The following is a 16,258-nucleotide window of genomic DNA, read 5'->3' on the forward strand; positions in this document are numbered from 1 at the left end:
AAAAAGCCTTACTATACTATGTCGTTTTTTTAAGAAAAAAAGCCTTACTATACTATGTCGTTTTTTAAGAAAAAAAGCCTTACTATACTATGTCGTTTTTTAAGAAAATAGCCTTACTATACTATGTCGTTTTTAAGGAAAAAAGCCTTACTATACTATGTCGTTTTTAGAAGAAAAAAAGCCTTACTATACTATGTCGTTTTTTAAGAAAAAAGCCTTACTATACTATGTCGTTTTTTTTAAGAAAAAAGCCTTACTATACTATGTCGTTTTTTTAAGAAAAAAGCCTTACTATACTATGTCGTTTTTTAAGAAAAAAAGCCTTACTATACTATGTCGTTTTTTACGAAAAAAAGCCTTACTATACTATGTCGTTTTTTTAAGAAAAAAAGCCTTACTATACTATGTCGTTTTTTAAGAAAAAAGCCTTACTATACTATGTCGTTTTTTAAAGAAAAAAGCCTTACTATACTATGTCGTTTTTTAAGAAAAAAAGCCTTACTATACTATGTCGTTTTTTTAAGAAAAAAAGCCTTACTATACTATGTCGTTTTTTACGAAAAAAAAGCCTTACTATACTATGTCGTTTTTTTTAAGAAAGCCTTACTATACTATGTCGTTTTTTTTATGAAAGCCTTACTATACTATGTCGTTTTTTTAAGAAAAAAAGCCTTACTATACATTGTATAGTAAGGCTTTTTTTCTTTAAAAAAATGACCATGTATAATATTTTTTTGTTCTTTAAAAACGACCCTGTATAATAAGGCTTTTTTTTCATTAAAAATGACCACATATAGTAAGGTTTTTTTGCCTTTCTTTTTACCCATCACTATTGTCTGCCTGAAGTAAACACTAGTAATAAAGTCGCACACAAGATCCTCCCGAGGTAAGCCTATATCCATCACAACAAGACAACCATCTTTATTACTCCAGGCCAATATTTCCCTTACATTTTTCATATTTCTGAGCATTCAGACAACTTCCCTGCATACGCCCAGGACCAGTGACGTGTCAGAAGCATCACAACTCCACGCTATGTCCACACATCATTAATCGCACCTGCCATTTCTACTCCCCACAAACGATCGAGTCCTATCAACATTTAACAATGAATATCCATACATAAAACATCTTAATAAATGGCACTACAAATTGCACAAATCTGACTTACCTTATTTTCCCGTCTTTTCTGTTGAATGCGTCGCTTGATGTAGCGCGGCTTCCATTTGGTCCATCGGAAAACACGCTCAAACTTTTTACCTTCACTGCACGTTTTGCAAAACAAACCATTCTCAATCGAAAAATAAAAGATGTCCCTCAGTATCAACGCTTCTTCTTCCATTTGTCATTTGCACAAACTGCGATGGCCGTTCCGAGTTAAAAGATGCACGCTGTTTTACTCTGGTTTGAGGAGTCGATGTATCACGTTGACTTTAGCCGTGTTAGCATTACCCCCATGCGCACGTACCATCGATGCCGTGATTGCTTGCGTGCGGTGCGTCATCGCAGCGTATCCAATGATTGGCTAGGACGCGTATCACTAAACAAACGCAACAAGATACGGAAAAAAAGTTTGTATATAGATATATCTAATGAATTTGCAGTGCGTTCGCTGCGCTGGATAACTTTTCTTGTGCGATGCGATTGCTGAGAATGTTCGACCAGTGTGCAATCGCGCAGGTGCGCAAGTTAGTGGGAACGCCCACAAATGGGCCGGAGTCAGCTGGGGTTGCCTCCATCATCCCCCGCGATCCTCGTGAGGATAAAGCGGGTCAGAAAAGTAGCACACAGAAATTATGCTGAGATAAGGCATGCAGAAACAGACTTTAAAATCTCACTTTAACTTTATTATTTAAACCACGTGTCAAAGTGGTGGCCCGGGGGCCAAATCTGGCCCGCTGCATCATTTTGTATGGTCCGGGAAAGTAAATTATGAGTGTCGACTTTCTTTTTTAGGATCAAATTAAAATGAAGAGTACATAGATGTATATTAAATTTCCTGATTTTCCCCCTTTTAAATCAATGATTGTAATTTTTTAATCCATGTTTTTGTTTTTAGTTCAAAAATCCTTTTGTAAAATCTAAAATATAAAAAAAGCTAAAATAAACATTGTTTTAGATCTAAAAAAACCTGAATATTCAGGGCTTTTAATCCAGTTCTTTTAATCCATTTATTTAAAAAAATCTAAATATTATATCAATCAGGTGGACGTTAAAGCGGCCTGCGAACCTGCAATCCTTGATTTAAACCCACTTCATGATTTCAAAAGTGAAGACTTTACACTTTTCCTTCATGCAGCATGACCAGTCACATTTACAAAGACATTGGTCTCTACACAGAAATTCAATGGCAGAAAATAGCGTATTTGTTTTGCAGAGGCAAGAAAGTGTTGGAGATAAACCACGCGCGAAAGTTGCTTACTGGGCAAAAGAAAGGCGAAGCCATTAACGATTTCCACCGAGCAGCCTGAACTCGTTCCCCCCGGAGCGCCGGTACAGGAAGAAGTGTGAAATGGGCCGCTGATGAGTTTGTTTAACGGGTCAGAATGAAGGCGTTGAACCTTTGAATGCAGAATTCTTCCATCCCATCAAAGGAAAATTTTCTTTAGTCACACAGCTTCAGCTCATCTCCATTTTTTTCACCCCTGGTTTGTTCTGCAACAAAAGCACAACAGCAAACACAAAAAAATGAAACAATCCCTATTTGCGTGGGTTTTCTCAGGGTGCTCCCACATCCCAAAAACACGCATGCTAGGCTATTTTGCCTATCAACTGCAAGAGATGTGTCATCATTTTTCAAAAATATTTTATTTGATATTGAGGCGGGTACAAGGGAAACAAAAAACATGAATTCATATTTATCTTACAGAACATGGCGGATGTGTACGACCGTCGATTCTTCTTTTTTTTGGGACGAGGAGGACATGCAAGTGAATACAGAAGAAGGAGGACGAGGAAAAGATGGTTTACAAAGCAAATGGGGGGGACCGTAGAAAGAACGGTAGATCGGGACTGTACACAAAGATTTCACCCGACCACTTTTTTAATCAGCGTTTTTTTCCTTTTCATTTTTTTTTCTTAAGAAAAAGGCAACACACACAAAGGCTACAAAGAACCAACAATATCGAGGGGGAGAAAAAAAAATGAAACCCTTAAGATTTCTGGCTCCTCCCACGCAACCGTAGCCAGACACGCAAAAAGCCTTGCACACTCAATTTTTTTTACGAGCAAACCCAGAAACAAACCCTAAAAAGGACACATTTCATACAGCACATTTTGTTATGCATATTCCACAATAGACTTTTTAAATCAGCATTGTCTTCTTCAAATAAATTACAAAAGAAAGCCGTGGTGTTCAAGTAAAAATGGGGAAACACGATCACTGGACGTTAGAATTTTAATTTGGTCTTATTTGTCGGAATGTTGGGGGACTGTTTATGAATAGACCATGTGTATTTATATATAGATATAAATATACACACATACATAAACAGAATGTAAAAGAACCTGAGATACTCTCTTGCACCTCATTTCCAGAAACACTGGCTACTGTGTAGATAAAAAATAAAAATAAAAACATTACAACCTTCAAACTATTTAGCATTTACAAACTCATATATTAAAAAAAAAAAACTTTAAAATGAAAGAATCCTGAATAGTAAAAAGTTTTAGAGCAGCAGAGTTTTGGTAAAAGGCAAATAAAAAAAGGATAACATCATTTGATGTATTCTTTGTGTTTGTGCACGTGTGTGTGTGTATGTTTGTTGATGCAAAGCTTAGTCAGAATTTGTGTGTTTTTTATTTTTTTTCTGAAAAAAGTACACTTTCTGTTGTTGTTTTTTAAGTGAGTCATAATCGTCTGTTTTTATGTAACAATATAACTTTTTCGGGACTAATTTATGGTCTGATTTTATGTATTTCACCTCATGTAAATTCCGATTTTCATTTTTTTTTACAATTATAATTATTTGCAGAATGGAATCTTTCTTTTTTCATAAAAAAGTGTAATATGTTAAGTGTAAAGCAGTAATTTTACAAGATTGAAGTCACGAGACAGTAAACTGACAGACTTTCAGAGTAAATCGGTGGGATTTAGTGGCCAATAAACTGCTGTGTTTGTGTGTATTTGTATGTGTGTTTTGTGTGTTTGGTGTTCCCACGTCCATTATTGGGATTTAACAAGAAACCTTCGAAAAGCTGCACACAGGCGGCCAATGTGCAAGTGACTCAAATTGGGGGCGGGAAACCTAAATTGCGGAGCAAATCAAGCTAAGTGCTCCCCCTAAGATAAATCCAAAATATAAATTACAATATCAAAAGCAAAAAAGTGATAGAAAATGAACATGTAAACATTTTGGAGACGCTCCACATTTGCCCAAGTGCTGAAACATCACCCCCAGTGTGGTCAAATGTTGATAACTAGAGTCAAAAAAAGAAAAATAAATACCCCCAAATGAGTATTAAATGTGTAATTGGTCGCCTTAAAGTGACAGTTTCCTCTCCGAGCCCCAGGAACTTCCTGTCTGCCCCCGCCTTGCCGCCAATCTTTTAGAACAAAACATCTCTCTGTACATTTCTCTGTATATAATTCTCTTCTTCTCTTTACAGTACAGAAACTCCTCTTCACATCGTCTTCTTCGTCTTCATCATGTCAGCAGGAGCCATGGTCTTTTTTGTGCTTATCACCAAAAAGTTGCAGTGCAAAAAAAAAAAAAACTAATAATCATCATCATAATAATAATTACAATAATTAATGACTATTAACAGGTTGTTTAAAAAAAAAGAAAAGAAAATGACATTTTCATGGCACAGCAGCCACACCGTTCACATAGACATCGTACAATAATAACAAAAACAATTCAAAAAAATAAACTGTTGGATGCTTGCATAGCAACAGCAAGTTGAAAGAAGATATTTACACGGAAATTGTAAATTAAAAAAGGGCGGCCACTAGAAAGTGTGTTTTTTTTCCAGAAAAAAATAACCCAAATACAGCCAAATTCTTCCTGAAAAGAGCAAAATTATAGTGAAATGTACAATATGTCTGTGTCTATACATCGTACGTCGAACATGTACACTTGTGACACCCCGCTGTTCTTGCCACTGGGATGTTTGTCTGTCCGGAATGACGACAAAATGAGGATTGGCAAGATGTCATTGTCGCGTTTGATGAGGGCGAGGAAACGAGGCGTCGCCATTGGGGTTTTTTTTTTGTTTTGTTTTGTTTTGTCGGATCTTCAGGCAAGTGAAACACTCTGCAGGAAAAAAGAAAGAGCACCAAATAAACTATTAGTGAAATAATCTTAAAATAAAATGACCATAATACATCCAGAAATATTTTGTCACTCTTACGGAGTTTTTTTTTTTTTTGCTTTGTAATCTAAAATAAAACTGCAGTAAAACACTCCAAATTAGTCATAACATGAATTTTACGTTTTTTTAATTAATAGGTTAAAATAAAAGAATTATAGATAATGTCTCACCTCCCATCTCTCCTATCTAAAAGGAAATCATCATGAAATAAAAAAAATCATCCAAAAAATTAGAGCAACTGCCAATTTCAAAACAATGCTCGAACATCCAATTTCAACATATCACCTACCCTGAAAATCTGAGTGACATAAGCTAATACGTTATAATAATAATCGGACATAGGATTTGTCATCATTATTGACTCAAACATACAGACACGGAACCGAATACATTAAAACCAGCTCCCGATTTTGCCTCACATATCCCTATGTCGAGAATAAATATAAAATCACTGTTAATTGCTCTACTACTACCGTAAATCTCTCAAAAGTCGCACCTTAAAAATTAGACGTGTGTGTTGGAGAAACTTACATAACTCTCCTGAGTACTGCCCTTGTCCGTTGCTTCCCAGGAAGTCGGCGTGTTCCAAGGCCGTCCATTGTTGCGGCTGCCGCGGGCCGTCCGTCTTGCGGGGGCCCGTGGAACCCTTGGACGAGGTCGTTCCCGACGAGCTGTGGCCACCTGCTGACGGGAAGGACGGTTTATGGTATGGCAGGCATCCGTCCTCTGAGGACACAAACATACGGTCACCATCAAACACTGACATTGGAAATATGTCCGACAATTTTGTCCATTTTCCTTTGAGATGACATGACATAGCTGATTTAAAATTGAATGTGAGAAGGTCAATTTGGATTAGGAAAGTGAAAAGGGGACACAAATGGATTTAAAAAAATGTATAAGTCTACTAGAATTTTTTTTTTCAGTTGGTTGGGTTGAAATGGATAAACCGATTGGAGATTTTGGGAGGGACGACAGAACAATGGATGCCGTAATCCTCCCACGATGACAGCAACAACAACAAAAATGGTCCTTTTCCAAAACCATCACCCTCATGAGAGCCCATGACAAGCAGATAAATGTATGGGGGTCCCGCCGAGTTCAGACGAGCCGGCCCAGATGGGAACATGGCTTCGTCTGCTGCCGTCACGGGGACAATAAAAGCCAAAGTCATTTTATCAGTTAGCGCGGAGCAAAGCCTGCCAAATGTTGGCCGTGCCATCAACGAGAGAGGTGGGGAAACGGGGGAGAAATTTTAGAGGTTGAGAGGAGGAGGAGAGGAAAAGGGGGGGACGTTTGGGGGAGCCAGCACAAGTGTTAGACAGTGCCATCTGTTGACGACGGTAGCGTGAGCGCTAGCAAAAAAATGAGAAGAGAATTTACCCCAAAAGTTGGGATGTGAAATTGAAGTGTTAATTGAAATAAAAGTGTTGAAATGCTTTATAACAGAGGACAGTCGAATAATGGTGGCGGAATTTGTGGACATTGGACATTTCTACTAATTTTATTTGGATAGGAGAGCAAAAGAAGAAAATCCGGATGATAACAAAAGCTTAAATGGAGTTAGCGTAATTTTCGGACTATAAGTCGCACCTGAGCATAAGTCGCACCTGAGAATAAGTCGCACACGAGTATAAGTCGCACCCGAGTATAAGTCGCGGCAGCCCAAGAATATACACTGAAGAGGAAAAAATATATAAGTTGTACTGGAATACTAATTGCTTTTTCAAAGAGGGCAGTTTTTTTATTTTATCAGAAAACCTGATCCAACTTTCGAGGTAGCAACCAAGTCTCACGTACCATTCTTATGGCCTCTGCGGTTATCGTCGGCTCTTTCTGCAGAGCCCAGTCGCTCTTGAGCCTGGCGGTGATTCTCCAGGGTGGCGCGCGCCATCGGCCTGTCGTCCACCACGGCGGACAGCGTTCCCGACATGGCCGGGCGCTCCAGGGACGTCGCCTTCCTCTCAGGAGGGGGAATCATGCTGTTGATGCAGCGCCCCGTCTGGGCTCGGGTGCCCTGGCCGGGTGGAGGCTCGGGAGGGGGAGGTAGGTCTGCTCACGAGAGGAAACCCACACAAAAGTTACACAGTCACCTCTAGAGCCAGTCAATGAAATTGTGGTAAAAACTGTCTAAGGATGAAAGAAGCTCCAGGATCCAAATCTGTAAATAAATCAATTAGTACACACCGTCTCCACCGGCATCTCTGCGGTGGGGTGCCGTGCTCTGGTTCCGGGGTTTGCGTGCTGGCCTCTGGGCCCTCGGATGGCCCAGGCTATGGCTTCCGACTGTGCTGCCGTCTGTCGAGAAAGGACTGCCGGGCCGGTGTCTTTGGGACAAGCCTTTATCTGTGGGCCAGAAATTAAAGCACAGGGAGGCTGATTAATAACAAGGCTGTCCTAGAGATCTCAGTCCAGAAGGCGAGAACAGTTGCAGCCATGATAGAGTTGAAAGCCAGGTAGACCCATTCCCTAAAAATGCCATGCACGAGGTGAGTCTCAAAAGTGCGTAGAATAAACCTCAGGAGAAGTCATCAGAAAGTGGAAAAGATGGCGGCACGCTCCCAAACAAGTAAAAAGTCAGTGCTCAGACCTCTTTTACACCGACCACGCTTGCTGAGGCTGGTGCCCTCCAGCTGGTAGCCCGCTTTGTCTGCAGCGGCCACCAGGGCCTGGGCAAAACTGCAGTGGGTATAGATGGAGCCGTCGGACGAGCTACCCAAGCTGGAGCGGTGGCTGGAGAAATTGCGCTCGTCTTCCGAGGCCGAGCCCCAGCCGTTCACCATAGAGCCTGAAACACCGTAGTTGGTTAACCTCTAATGTCCGTACGTTGAAAACCACTGTGAAGCGTGTTTTGGTCACCAACGAATCATCGGTTGCGCTTTAAAATCCGGGTTGAAGCCAAGACTGTATCTTACGATAGGTATTTAGATCGTTAGGGAACCGGTTTGCGAGTTCAAGACATTCTCTTTTGTACAAAATGCTGAACAAATCATGTTCCATCTTTTAGAACAACTAAAAGTTTTCCTTTCGAGTAAACCGACCAGGCGGTCGATTCAAACATGACACCATACATTGTCAATCAGGAGTTTGGCATGCACAGTTCAGCAGTTTGTTGTCACGCCATAAAACCTTTCTGGAAAAAGACAATGTCACACGTTTGTCATGGTGTACCCCAAGACTCAACTTTGACCTTCCTCTACCCTCCTACCGCAGTTGCCTTGTTAGCACTCGGCACTCCTTCCATAATGCGAGCAGAGTACTTGGGCAAGCGCCACTTAAAAATCGTGTGCCAAAGCGGGCCCACTGAAAGCTGTCACGTTAACCGACAGCTTTGCGCTCGCCAAAATTTTTACTGGCTGACTGATGCCTTTTTTGTCTCCTTCCTCTCCATTCTGTCTTGACTTAAAAGATATACACAAGACAGAATATATAGACCCTTTTCATATACATAGTAAAATCTAATAGGGCCTGAGCCTCAATAAAAAAAAATAGAGCCAGAAACAATTCATGTTATTCCTTGAAAGCCATACTCACAATTTAAAAATTCAAAAACAGGAAAGTATGCGCTTTTTTGTCGTTTTAACAAAGTACAAACATTTTCAGAATTATTTTAAAAATATTGTTACGCTGTTGCTAAGCAATGAGCATCAATGGGAGTCTAATGAAACAAAAATTATGATTACAGCAACACTAGAGGTACATTTTAGCTTACAGATCTGCGGAGGAGAGCCATATGCACCCATAAAAAAGCCATATATGGGTCGCAAGCCATAGATTCCCAATGCTTGTCATACACTATCATCTAAAAAACTAATTTCAAAGCATGCACAAAAATACGGCAAATAAATGAAGCGTACATGGACATAGTGGTACTTCGTGAACCTACACAATTAAAATTTGCGCCCTTGTTTATTTTGTCTTAATTCCTCCATCACTAGGAGGCAAAACGCCACGATAGTCAAATAATCCAGCCGCAGAAATAAAACTGCTTTGCAGTTTAAATTGGAAGCAGACTTTGAAAAAAGTAAGATGCAGTCCAGACATGACTTCAAAAGAGCTGAATGAACTCCTCATCTTCTTCCGAATGGATGGTAATGCGACTATAATTTATTTAGCTACACTGGGAAATCCCCTTCAAACAGCTTCCCCTTTAAGAGTTGCGCCTTCTTCGGCAAAGGTTGCAACATTCTTTCCCATCACTTTGAGAAAGTTCTGACATGAAAGCATATTTCTCCAAAATATAGGTATGCGGCAGAAGAACCTATGAACCGCCCACACTCTCAGGCAACGTTTCAATTGATTTTTCTTTTTTTTTACAGCTGAAATCCAAAGTGGAAACTACTTTGGAGACCTCCATATTGCCTCCTTCCTTCTTCCCTTTTGAAATTCCTTTTCAGAGTCTGTCATCAAGACAAAAAAAAGTGCGATTTCCACCAGGTCCAATCCTGCTGCGAAGAATAGCAAAGATAATGAAGTAGACGTGGCTGTGGCAGGCAAAGCTGCTTGAGCTTTGGAGGTGGAATACCGCCTCAGCATATCACATCACAGAAAGACTACCTACCCACCCCCCCGTTAAACTTTCTTTCTTTTTTTCCCCCTGCTAACAGCCACTTTCCACCGCAGCGCTTGCGTCGGGAGAAATAGCGGCGCAATCAAAACTGACGGTATTGTCAGGCAATTTGATAAAAATTCAATCAAGTTTTCTCTTTAAGCTCAGAGGAAAAGTTGCTCCGAGTTCAAAACCAATTTCGAATTTCTTATGCCACTCACCTTGAAGGGAATGCGGGCCTTACAAATATATTAATTGACTTCAACCAACCATTTGCAGCCATGATTTAAACCTCCAATGGCTATTAGGCGGTAATACCTGGCCCAAGTCTTCCTGATGGTAAAAACAACTCAAAAACAGTGTCAACATGAACATTTTTTTTGAGATAGGTGACCTACTATTTTACATATTTCTCAGAATGTCTCGTTGAGGGATGATGCTCGATGTTGTAACTCTTGAGCTTTGCAACTTTGTGCATAAAATACTCAGCTGCCTCGGTTCTTATGAAAAAAAAAATCGACATTTTCATGAAAATCATGAAACGCCAAGCTCTCACTTCGCAAGAGGCTTTGAGAAACGCATGACTGTGAGACAGGATTTATTTTCCTTCTAACTTTGGAATTACGTTTGAACCAATTCACTTTGGCTAACTTCTTCACTAAAAACTCGTATTAGCCCGAGCTGTACTGAACTGCAATGTAGGTAATAATAACAAACCGAAAACAGAGCAATGATGGCCACACTAAGTTTAGATGTCAAGCAGACGGGCCGCAAAAAACACGAAACAAAACACAATTTTGAGACCATAAAATCTTCAGTACCAAGTACTGACTAAGATTTGATTGATTTTTACAAAATCTTCCAACACATAGCTCCTCCTCCACTGCAAAATTTTGTACAAAAAAAATTCCAACACATCAACAAGGGCTGGCTCTAGAGGTGACTGAGTAGTTCCTTTCAAAAACAGTGCTTTTAGCCAAAGCAATACAAATACTCAATACCAATTAACATACGTGAACTCTCATCTTTGAACCTCTTGGCCAATCATTTTAAAACCTGGCTGTAAGACGAACAAAATTGTGATCAGAACGCTGTCTAAAACTGAGCTACATGTGTGTATGTGTCATCATTTATCTTTAACCTGCACAAGGGACTATAGATGGAAATTACCTCTCAGCTACAATCTTACATATTTACATATATATGTTCATTAACATGAATATAAATATGTTCATTAATATGTGCTGCCCCCCTTTAAATAAATCAAACTCCACTCAAGATAGGAAAAACATCTCATTTGTACGTTTGTGTAAAACAATGAATACCATAGATGGCCTGTGTGACAGCTAAGAAAAAATATTGTTGTAAATACCACCTTTAAAAGGATATTATATGAAAGAGTCATTTTAAAAGACAGTCACACTGAGACCCCATAAATCGGCAAACTAAAACTTATAATGACCCCAAAAACATATTACAATAATACAATGAAGCATTTTTCCACAAGTATCAATGAATTAAGTCTAAAACGCAGTGGTGAAATAACAAAACTGCATCCAATGAATATGTTTGATATCCAGAATGATGCTTTATGACGCAAACCACCATTTCCATGTTTGTCTCAAACAATGACAAATCTATCGAGCCTTGACGGGAAGCTTACTGTTATTTGTATAGCTAGCCAACAGTGGCCGCCATAAATCTTCTGCTGTCACCAATGCCACCATCGCTATCTTCCCCGCACTCCCCCACCCTTCCGCTTCGGGTGTCAAGCGACGGGATGGCGAGGGTGGGGGTGACCGACGAGAAAGATTAGAAGAAATACTGCTGTCTTCGGAGTAATATAGTGCAGGAAAGGAAAGATGCGGCAGATTAGGGCGCCATCGCAGCTTTATATTCCCTTAAATACATCAGTAGTAGCATGTGTCAGCACAAGCAAAACCGCCGTTCCATCATGCCATGGAAAAGTACTTTACCCGCCACGGCCGGGTCGGAGCAGCGAGCCAAACCCTTTCATTCCCTTCGGATATTTTCTGCTGCTATTTTTTTTTCCTTTCTACTTTCCACCCATTTCCTGATAGCCACTTGAATTGCTCAGAGGGGAAAAGTGTCCCCGTTTAACATCGTAGCAGCTAATTTGATGACCAAACGTCGGTTGTTTCCTTTATGCGCTCTTCTACGGCGGTCAGCGTGTTAGCGGTGGTGGCCATGTCGTGCCCTTGGTGTGTCCCAACCCCAGCCCACCCCTCGCTTGACAGCTGGCAGTAAAAGTTTTCAGAGAGTTGTAAAAATGGAAATGGTCTGGAATAGAAATACTGCCACACGTGAAGTTTATTTCAAATCTACAGCCACACGGCGCCAGACACCCTTTTAATTTCCCTATCACTTGCCTGTTTAAAATTCATGGGCTTTCTTATCACCTTTTTTTTTGGATGGGCTGGATGGGGTGGGGAGGGGGGGTTGATAATTATAATTCCTCAGAGTGTGCCAGAGGTGCTTAAAAACTTGGAGGGACATTACTTGTTCGTGTTCTTATATAAATGAACTCATTGCAGAGCCGCGTGCAACAAGCCACATGAAAAACGACAATCAGGAAATTGTCACATGGGATGAGAAAACAAGTGAGACATGACGCTGCAGCAAAGTCATTAATTTGAAAATAACAACAACGCTGATGAAGCACTGAGAAGGACGGAAATGTTCAAGATTATGTGAAATTTAACTAAAGTGGAACGTTAAGGAAAAAGGGGGGCTACAAAACTAATGTAAATTCTTCAAAGGTTGCAAAACGACTCCTGCATTTCATCGGGTTTATCGTAATAAGTAATAACATCGTAGATTTATCGGAAAGTTGGGCTGGTAAGTATCAAGACCTCCAAATTAGGCTAAAATAGGCACAACATAAATATTTGTTCTAAGTTGCATAGGTTAAATAAACAAAAGTAATGTTCTTGAAAATGAGGCCGATCAAAAAACTGTTTTGGTGGTTAAATAAGAACGGAATGAATAAAAAGACGAAAATTAATCAGTGGCAACATTGCATCAATCAAAATAAGAATACGAAATTTCCTCCTGTAAAAATGGTGGAGATTAGAAAACGATCCCAGTAAATCCTGTTAAAACATCATTTAGGATAATAAATGTCCTATAAAAGAGTCAGAGAATAAAATTTGCTTGTTTTTAAATCTATTACGGCAATAAAAAGAAAAACAAGACTGCTGTAAATCCTCGAAATGTTGCCCAAATATCAAATAGCGCATTTGCACAAGACTATTGTTCACGCCCCCCATGTTGCCCATCCCACCCCAAAAACTGATTCCAAACATCTGCCCACCTGTCAAAGAGCTGTCCAAGTTGTCCATGCTGGACACCGGCGTGTGCTCCATCCCACGGGGATGCCTGGCTCCGTAGCCTTCATCTTCCTCATCGTCATCTTCCTCCCCCTCGTCGTCCGGCAGGTCCGTCTCCATGTCGGAAACCATTGTACTGGACACGTAGCCCACCGGGGGAGCCGGAGCCTGGGGCGGGAGGGACCCCCCTTGCATGTGCCTGTCGTCAAATAAGAGACGTAAGGACCAAAATAATCACGCTGTATGACAATATCGCGACTATTATGCACACGGTGACCCATACATTTGGAATGTGACGTTTTATGCGGGTATGCCATGTAATTAACAACCCCTCGTGGAGTTACAAAAGCTTTCAAACCAACGTAGTCATTACGGCGACCGACATGACATCTAGTTTCCGACAATAAAACCCTTCGCCCGCTCTCTCCAATGAATATCAAAGCTACCAAATACAATGAATCTTCTCTAGTTTACTATGCCAGTCTTTACCAAGCTTGTAAATTCTTGTCTGTATCCGTTTTTGCTACTGCAACCAAGCTGGCCCCGCTCAAGTGGCAGCCGGTTGTGTTTTTGCTGCTTTTTATTGCATTTTGGTATTTAGTTTTTTTACCTAGATCTACAATCTCTTCTGTGTCTGTGCTTGCTACCGTCTTGCTACTGCAACCAAGAAATTTCCCGAATACGGGAGGAAATAAAGTTCTAATCTAACCTAATCTAATTCACATTTTGTATCAAAACATTCAACAACAACAAAAATCAAGCAATGTTTTTTCTTTCTTTTTTAAAAATGTTGAAAGTTTTAATTTTTGACTCACCATTTCAACCTACCATGACCAGTAATTTCGAAACGTCATCTTCCAAATAACTTTAGCTTTTATCTTGTTGTACAAAATGTTCCATTATTTTGAAAGTTAAGTAGCATACTCAATTCCTTTTCAAGGATACGTCAGTTATCTTTCAACCAGCATCGCTATAACGAAAACGTTAAAAAATAGTTGATCTGCTGTTTTAAAAAAAAAATCTCTTTGCAACTATTGAAAAAAATACTTTTTAAAAAGCATTAGTTAATATAGCGCTTTTTTTCAAACATGACGCTGATAGATATGACTGGGAAAAAGGGTCATGAATCTAAAAAAATCTTCTTTACCTACTACAAAATATGATTTTTGACTGAAATGTTAGAATCTGCTCAATCTGGACAGAAAGAAGCATGGCTCGCATTTGACTTGCATGAGTACAACAGCTCCGCAATGTACTGCATGTCCGTGTGTGTAAATACTGAGAGCATCCGGAAGCACAGTAGCAAGTACGCTATTAAAATGAAATGATTAATGGGTTTATCTCCACTGCACACACAGGCGACACAGAGTAAGCGTGAGAGCAGCAACAGAATCAATCCTGCCGCCGCTGGCAAATGTGCGTACAGTAAGCGTTTTAAAAATCACATGCGTACATACATACAGGTTGTTTGTTTTTGTAAACTGTCAGGCTGAAGCTGCAGTTTATATTTAATGATGTGAGTGTGTTTTTATTTTGTGCTTGCTACGGGCAATTCTTGTCCCAGAGAGAATTTTGTACTAGTATTGTTTTTTGTTATGTTTTACGGAGAATTTGGTAGAAAATGCGATGAATTTATTGATGGTTTTCACGCTCAAGTCACAAAAGTATGGAAAAAAATGTTTGTTTTTGTTTCTTCATTTTTATAACTTCTAGGAGATTTAAAAAAAAAAGCAATTTTCAAAAAGCATGTTATATTACTTTTATTATCGTTTTTTATTAATTTGCCAATATTGTTGTGGTATTCAAAAACACAACTTTAAGATACAGATTTAATTTCTGTATTTACTATTTAAAATTTAGCATATATTTTAAAATAGTATTTGAGTTTTTATTTTTCTGTTTGGTTAATTTTGATATTTGTATCCCTTTATATGGGTCAAAGGCCAACATATAAATCTTAATTTAATATTAAATTATCAACATTGCATTGGATCTTTAAAAAAACTAAAATATATTTTTAATCAATTATTTTACGTATCACTTTTTGAAAGTTTACAATTGTTGTGGCAGTAAACAATCATCAAAAAATGGTAAGATGATGCCCGATGCTTACTGTAGCATTTAGCGTTTCAAAACAAAAATGGCCGAAGCAAGTCGAACGTACGGCGTTGTTATTGTTACCATGCTTGCTTGGCCATGTCCATTTGATAGGCTCGGGTCAACTCGTCCAGATGCGCCTGAAGCATCGGCTGCATCTCATCCCGGGGTGACGGAGTGAGGGTAGCCGTGGACTGCTGTCCGAAGGAGACGGCGGCCGGAGAAGACGCCACCCCCCGGATGGGCGGGGTTGGCACACGCTCCTCCTCTTCCTCCAGCTCATCCTCCATACCTTGATGGAGGTAGGTCTGCACCGGCATTGGTGGACCCCAACCGTCACTGTCGTACCTGATCGGTGAGATAAGACCTTGAATTTGAGGAGAAAATGTTGCTAAAGCTAAAACGGGATGCAAAAAAACCAAGAAAAACTTCATGACCAAGGCTAATTTTGTCCTGGCTTAACTGTATGTGGTGTTGCTAACTCATGACTCATGGTAGAAATAAAATAACATATCTTAAAGAAAAATGTCAGTGCCTTCTAGTGTAGGAGCGTTATGATCTCACTAAACCTACCCGCCTCCGTCGTGATGTTCATTGGGATAGTGGTCCATGTCTGTGCCTGGTAGGGGGTGAATTGGGGGAGGGGGTAAGGGGACATTGGCCCAATTGGACCCGTTGACTTTCGTGGGCTTGGAACCGGCCTTGGTCTTCTTCTTTTTCCCTCCTTTCCCACCTAAAAAGAGATGATTTCAATTAGACAACACGCAAGACTATCAAAAGAAATTTGAATCCATGCATAGACCATTTCAGCCCAGGCCAAATAAATAAATAAACCAGGACAAAACCCCCTTGAAAATGCCATTGAATTTGAGGCTTTCAACAAGCTCCTGCCTACACACAAAAATTCAAGGTTGCCTGATGAAAAGCATCCTCCCATTGATCGATTGGC

The 16,258-nt window shown here is 39.9% G+C and overlaps 1 protein-coding gene and 1 long non-coding RNA gene across 3 annotated transcripts in view; both read right to left on the reverse strand.

Annotated features, from left to right (window-relative positions):
• LOC144083938 (uncharacterized) overlaps positions 1–1,626 on the reverse strand; it is a 41,867-nt gene extending 40,241 nt beyond the window's left edge. Inside the window, exon 1 of the long non-coding RNA XR_013303668.1 lies at positions 1,172–1,626. This is a non-coding gene — a long non-coding RNA (uncharacterized LOC144083938). The remainder of the gene's footprint in view (positions 1–1,171) is intronic.
• A 1,163-nt stretch (positions 1,627–2,789) lies between these two features.
• The window catches only part of robo2 (roundabout, axon guidance receptor, homolog 2 (Drosophila)), a 239,797-nt gene continuing 226,328 nt past the window's right edge, over positions 2,790–16,258 (reverse strand). The window contains exons 23-30 of one of the 2 annotated variants that reach the window (XM_077610828.1): positions 15,883–16,042; positions 15,394–15,657; positions 13,197–13,411; positions 7,904–8,101; positions 7,501–7,659; positions 7,114–7,365; positions 5,845–6,039; positions 2,790–5,255 (exon numbers count right to left, since the gene is read on the reverse strand). In XM_077610828.1, coding sequence (XP_077466954.1) covers positions 5,254–5,255; positions 5,845–6,039; positions 7,114–7,365; positions 7,501–7,659; positions 7,904–8,101; positions 13,197–13,411; positions 15,394–15,657; positions 15,883–16,042 — 1,445 coding nt within the window. In that variant the 3' untranslated portion in view covers positions 2,790–5,253. The remainder of the gene's footprint in view (positions 5,256–5,844; positions 6,040–7,113; positions 7,366–7,500; positions 7,660–7,903; positions 8,102–13,196; positions 13,412–15,393; positions 15,658–15,882; positions 16,043–16,258) is intronic. The other variant, XM_077610829.1, reaches the window with a different exon arrangement.

The sequence above is a fragment of the Stigmatopora argus genome, chromosome 10, assembly GCF_051989625.1.
Source record: "Stigmatopora argus isolate UIUO_Sarg chromosome 10, RoL_Sarg_1.0, whole genome shotgun sequence".
Lineage (NCBI taxonomy): Eukaryota > Metazoa > Chordata > Actinopteri > Syngnathiformes > Syngnathidae > Stigmatopora > Stigmatopora argus.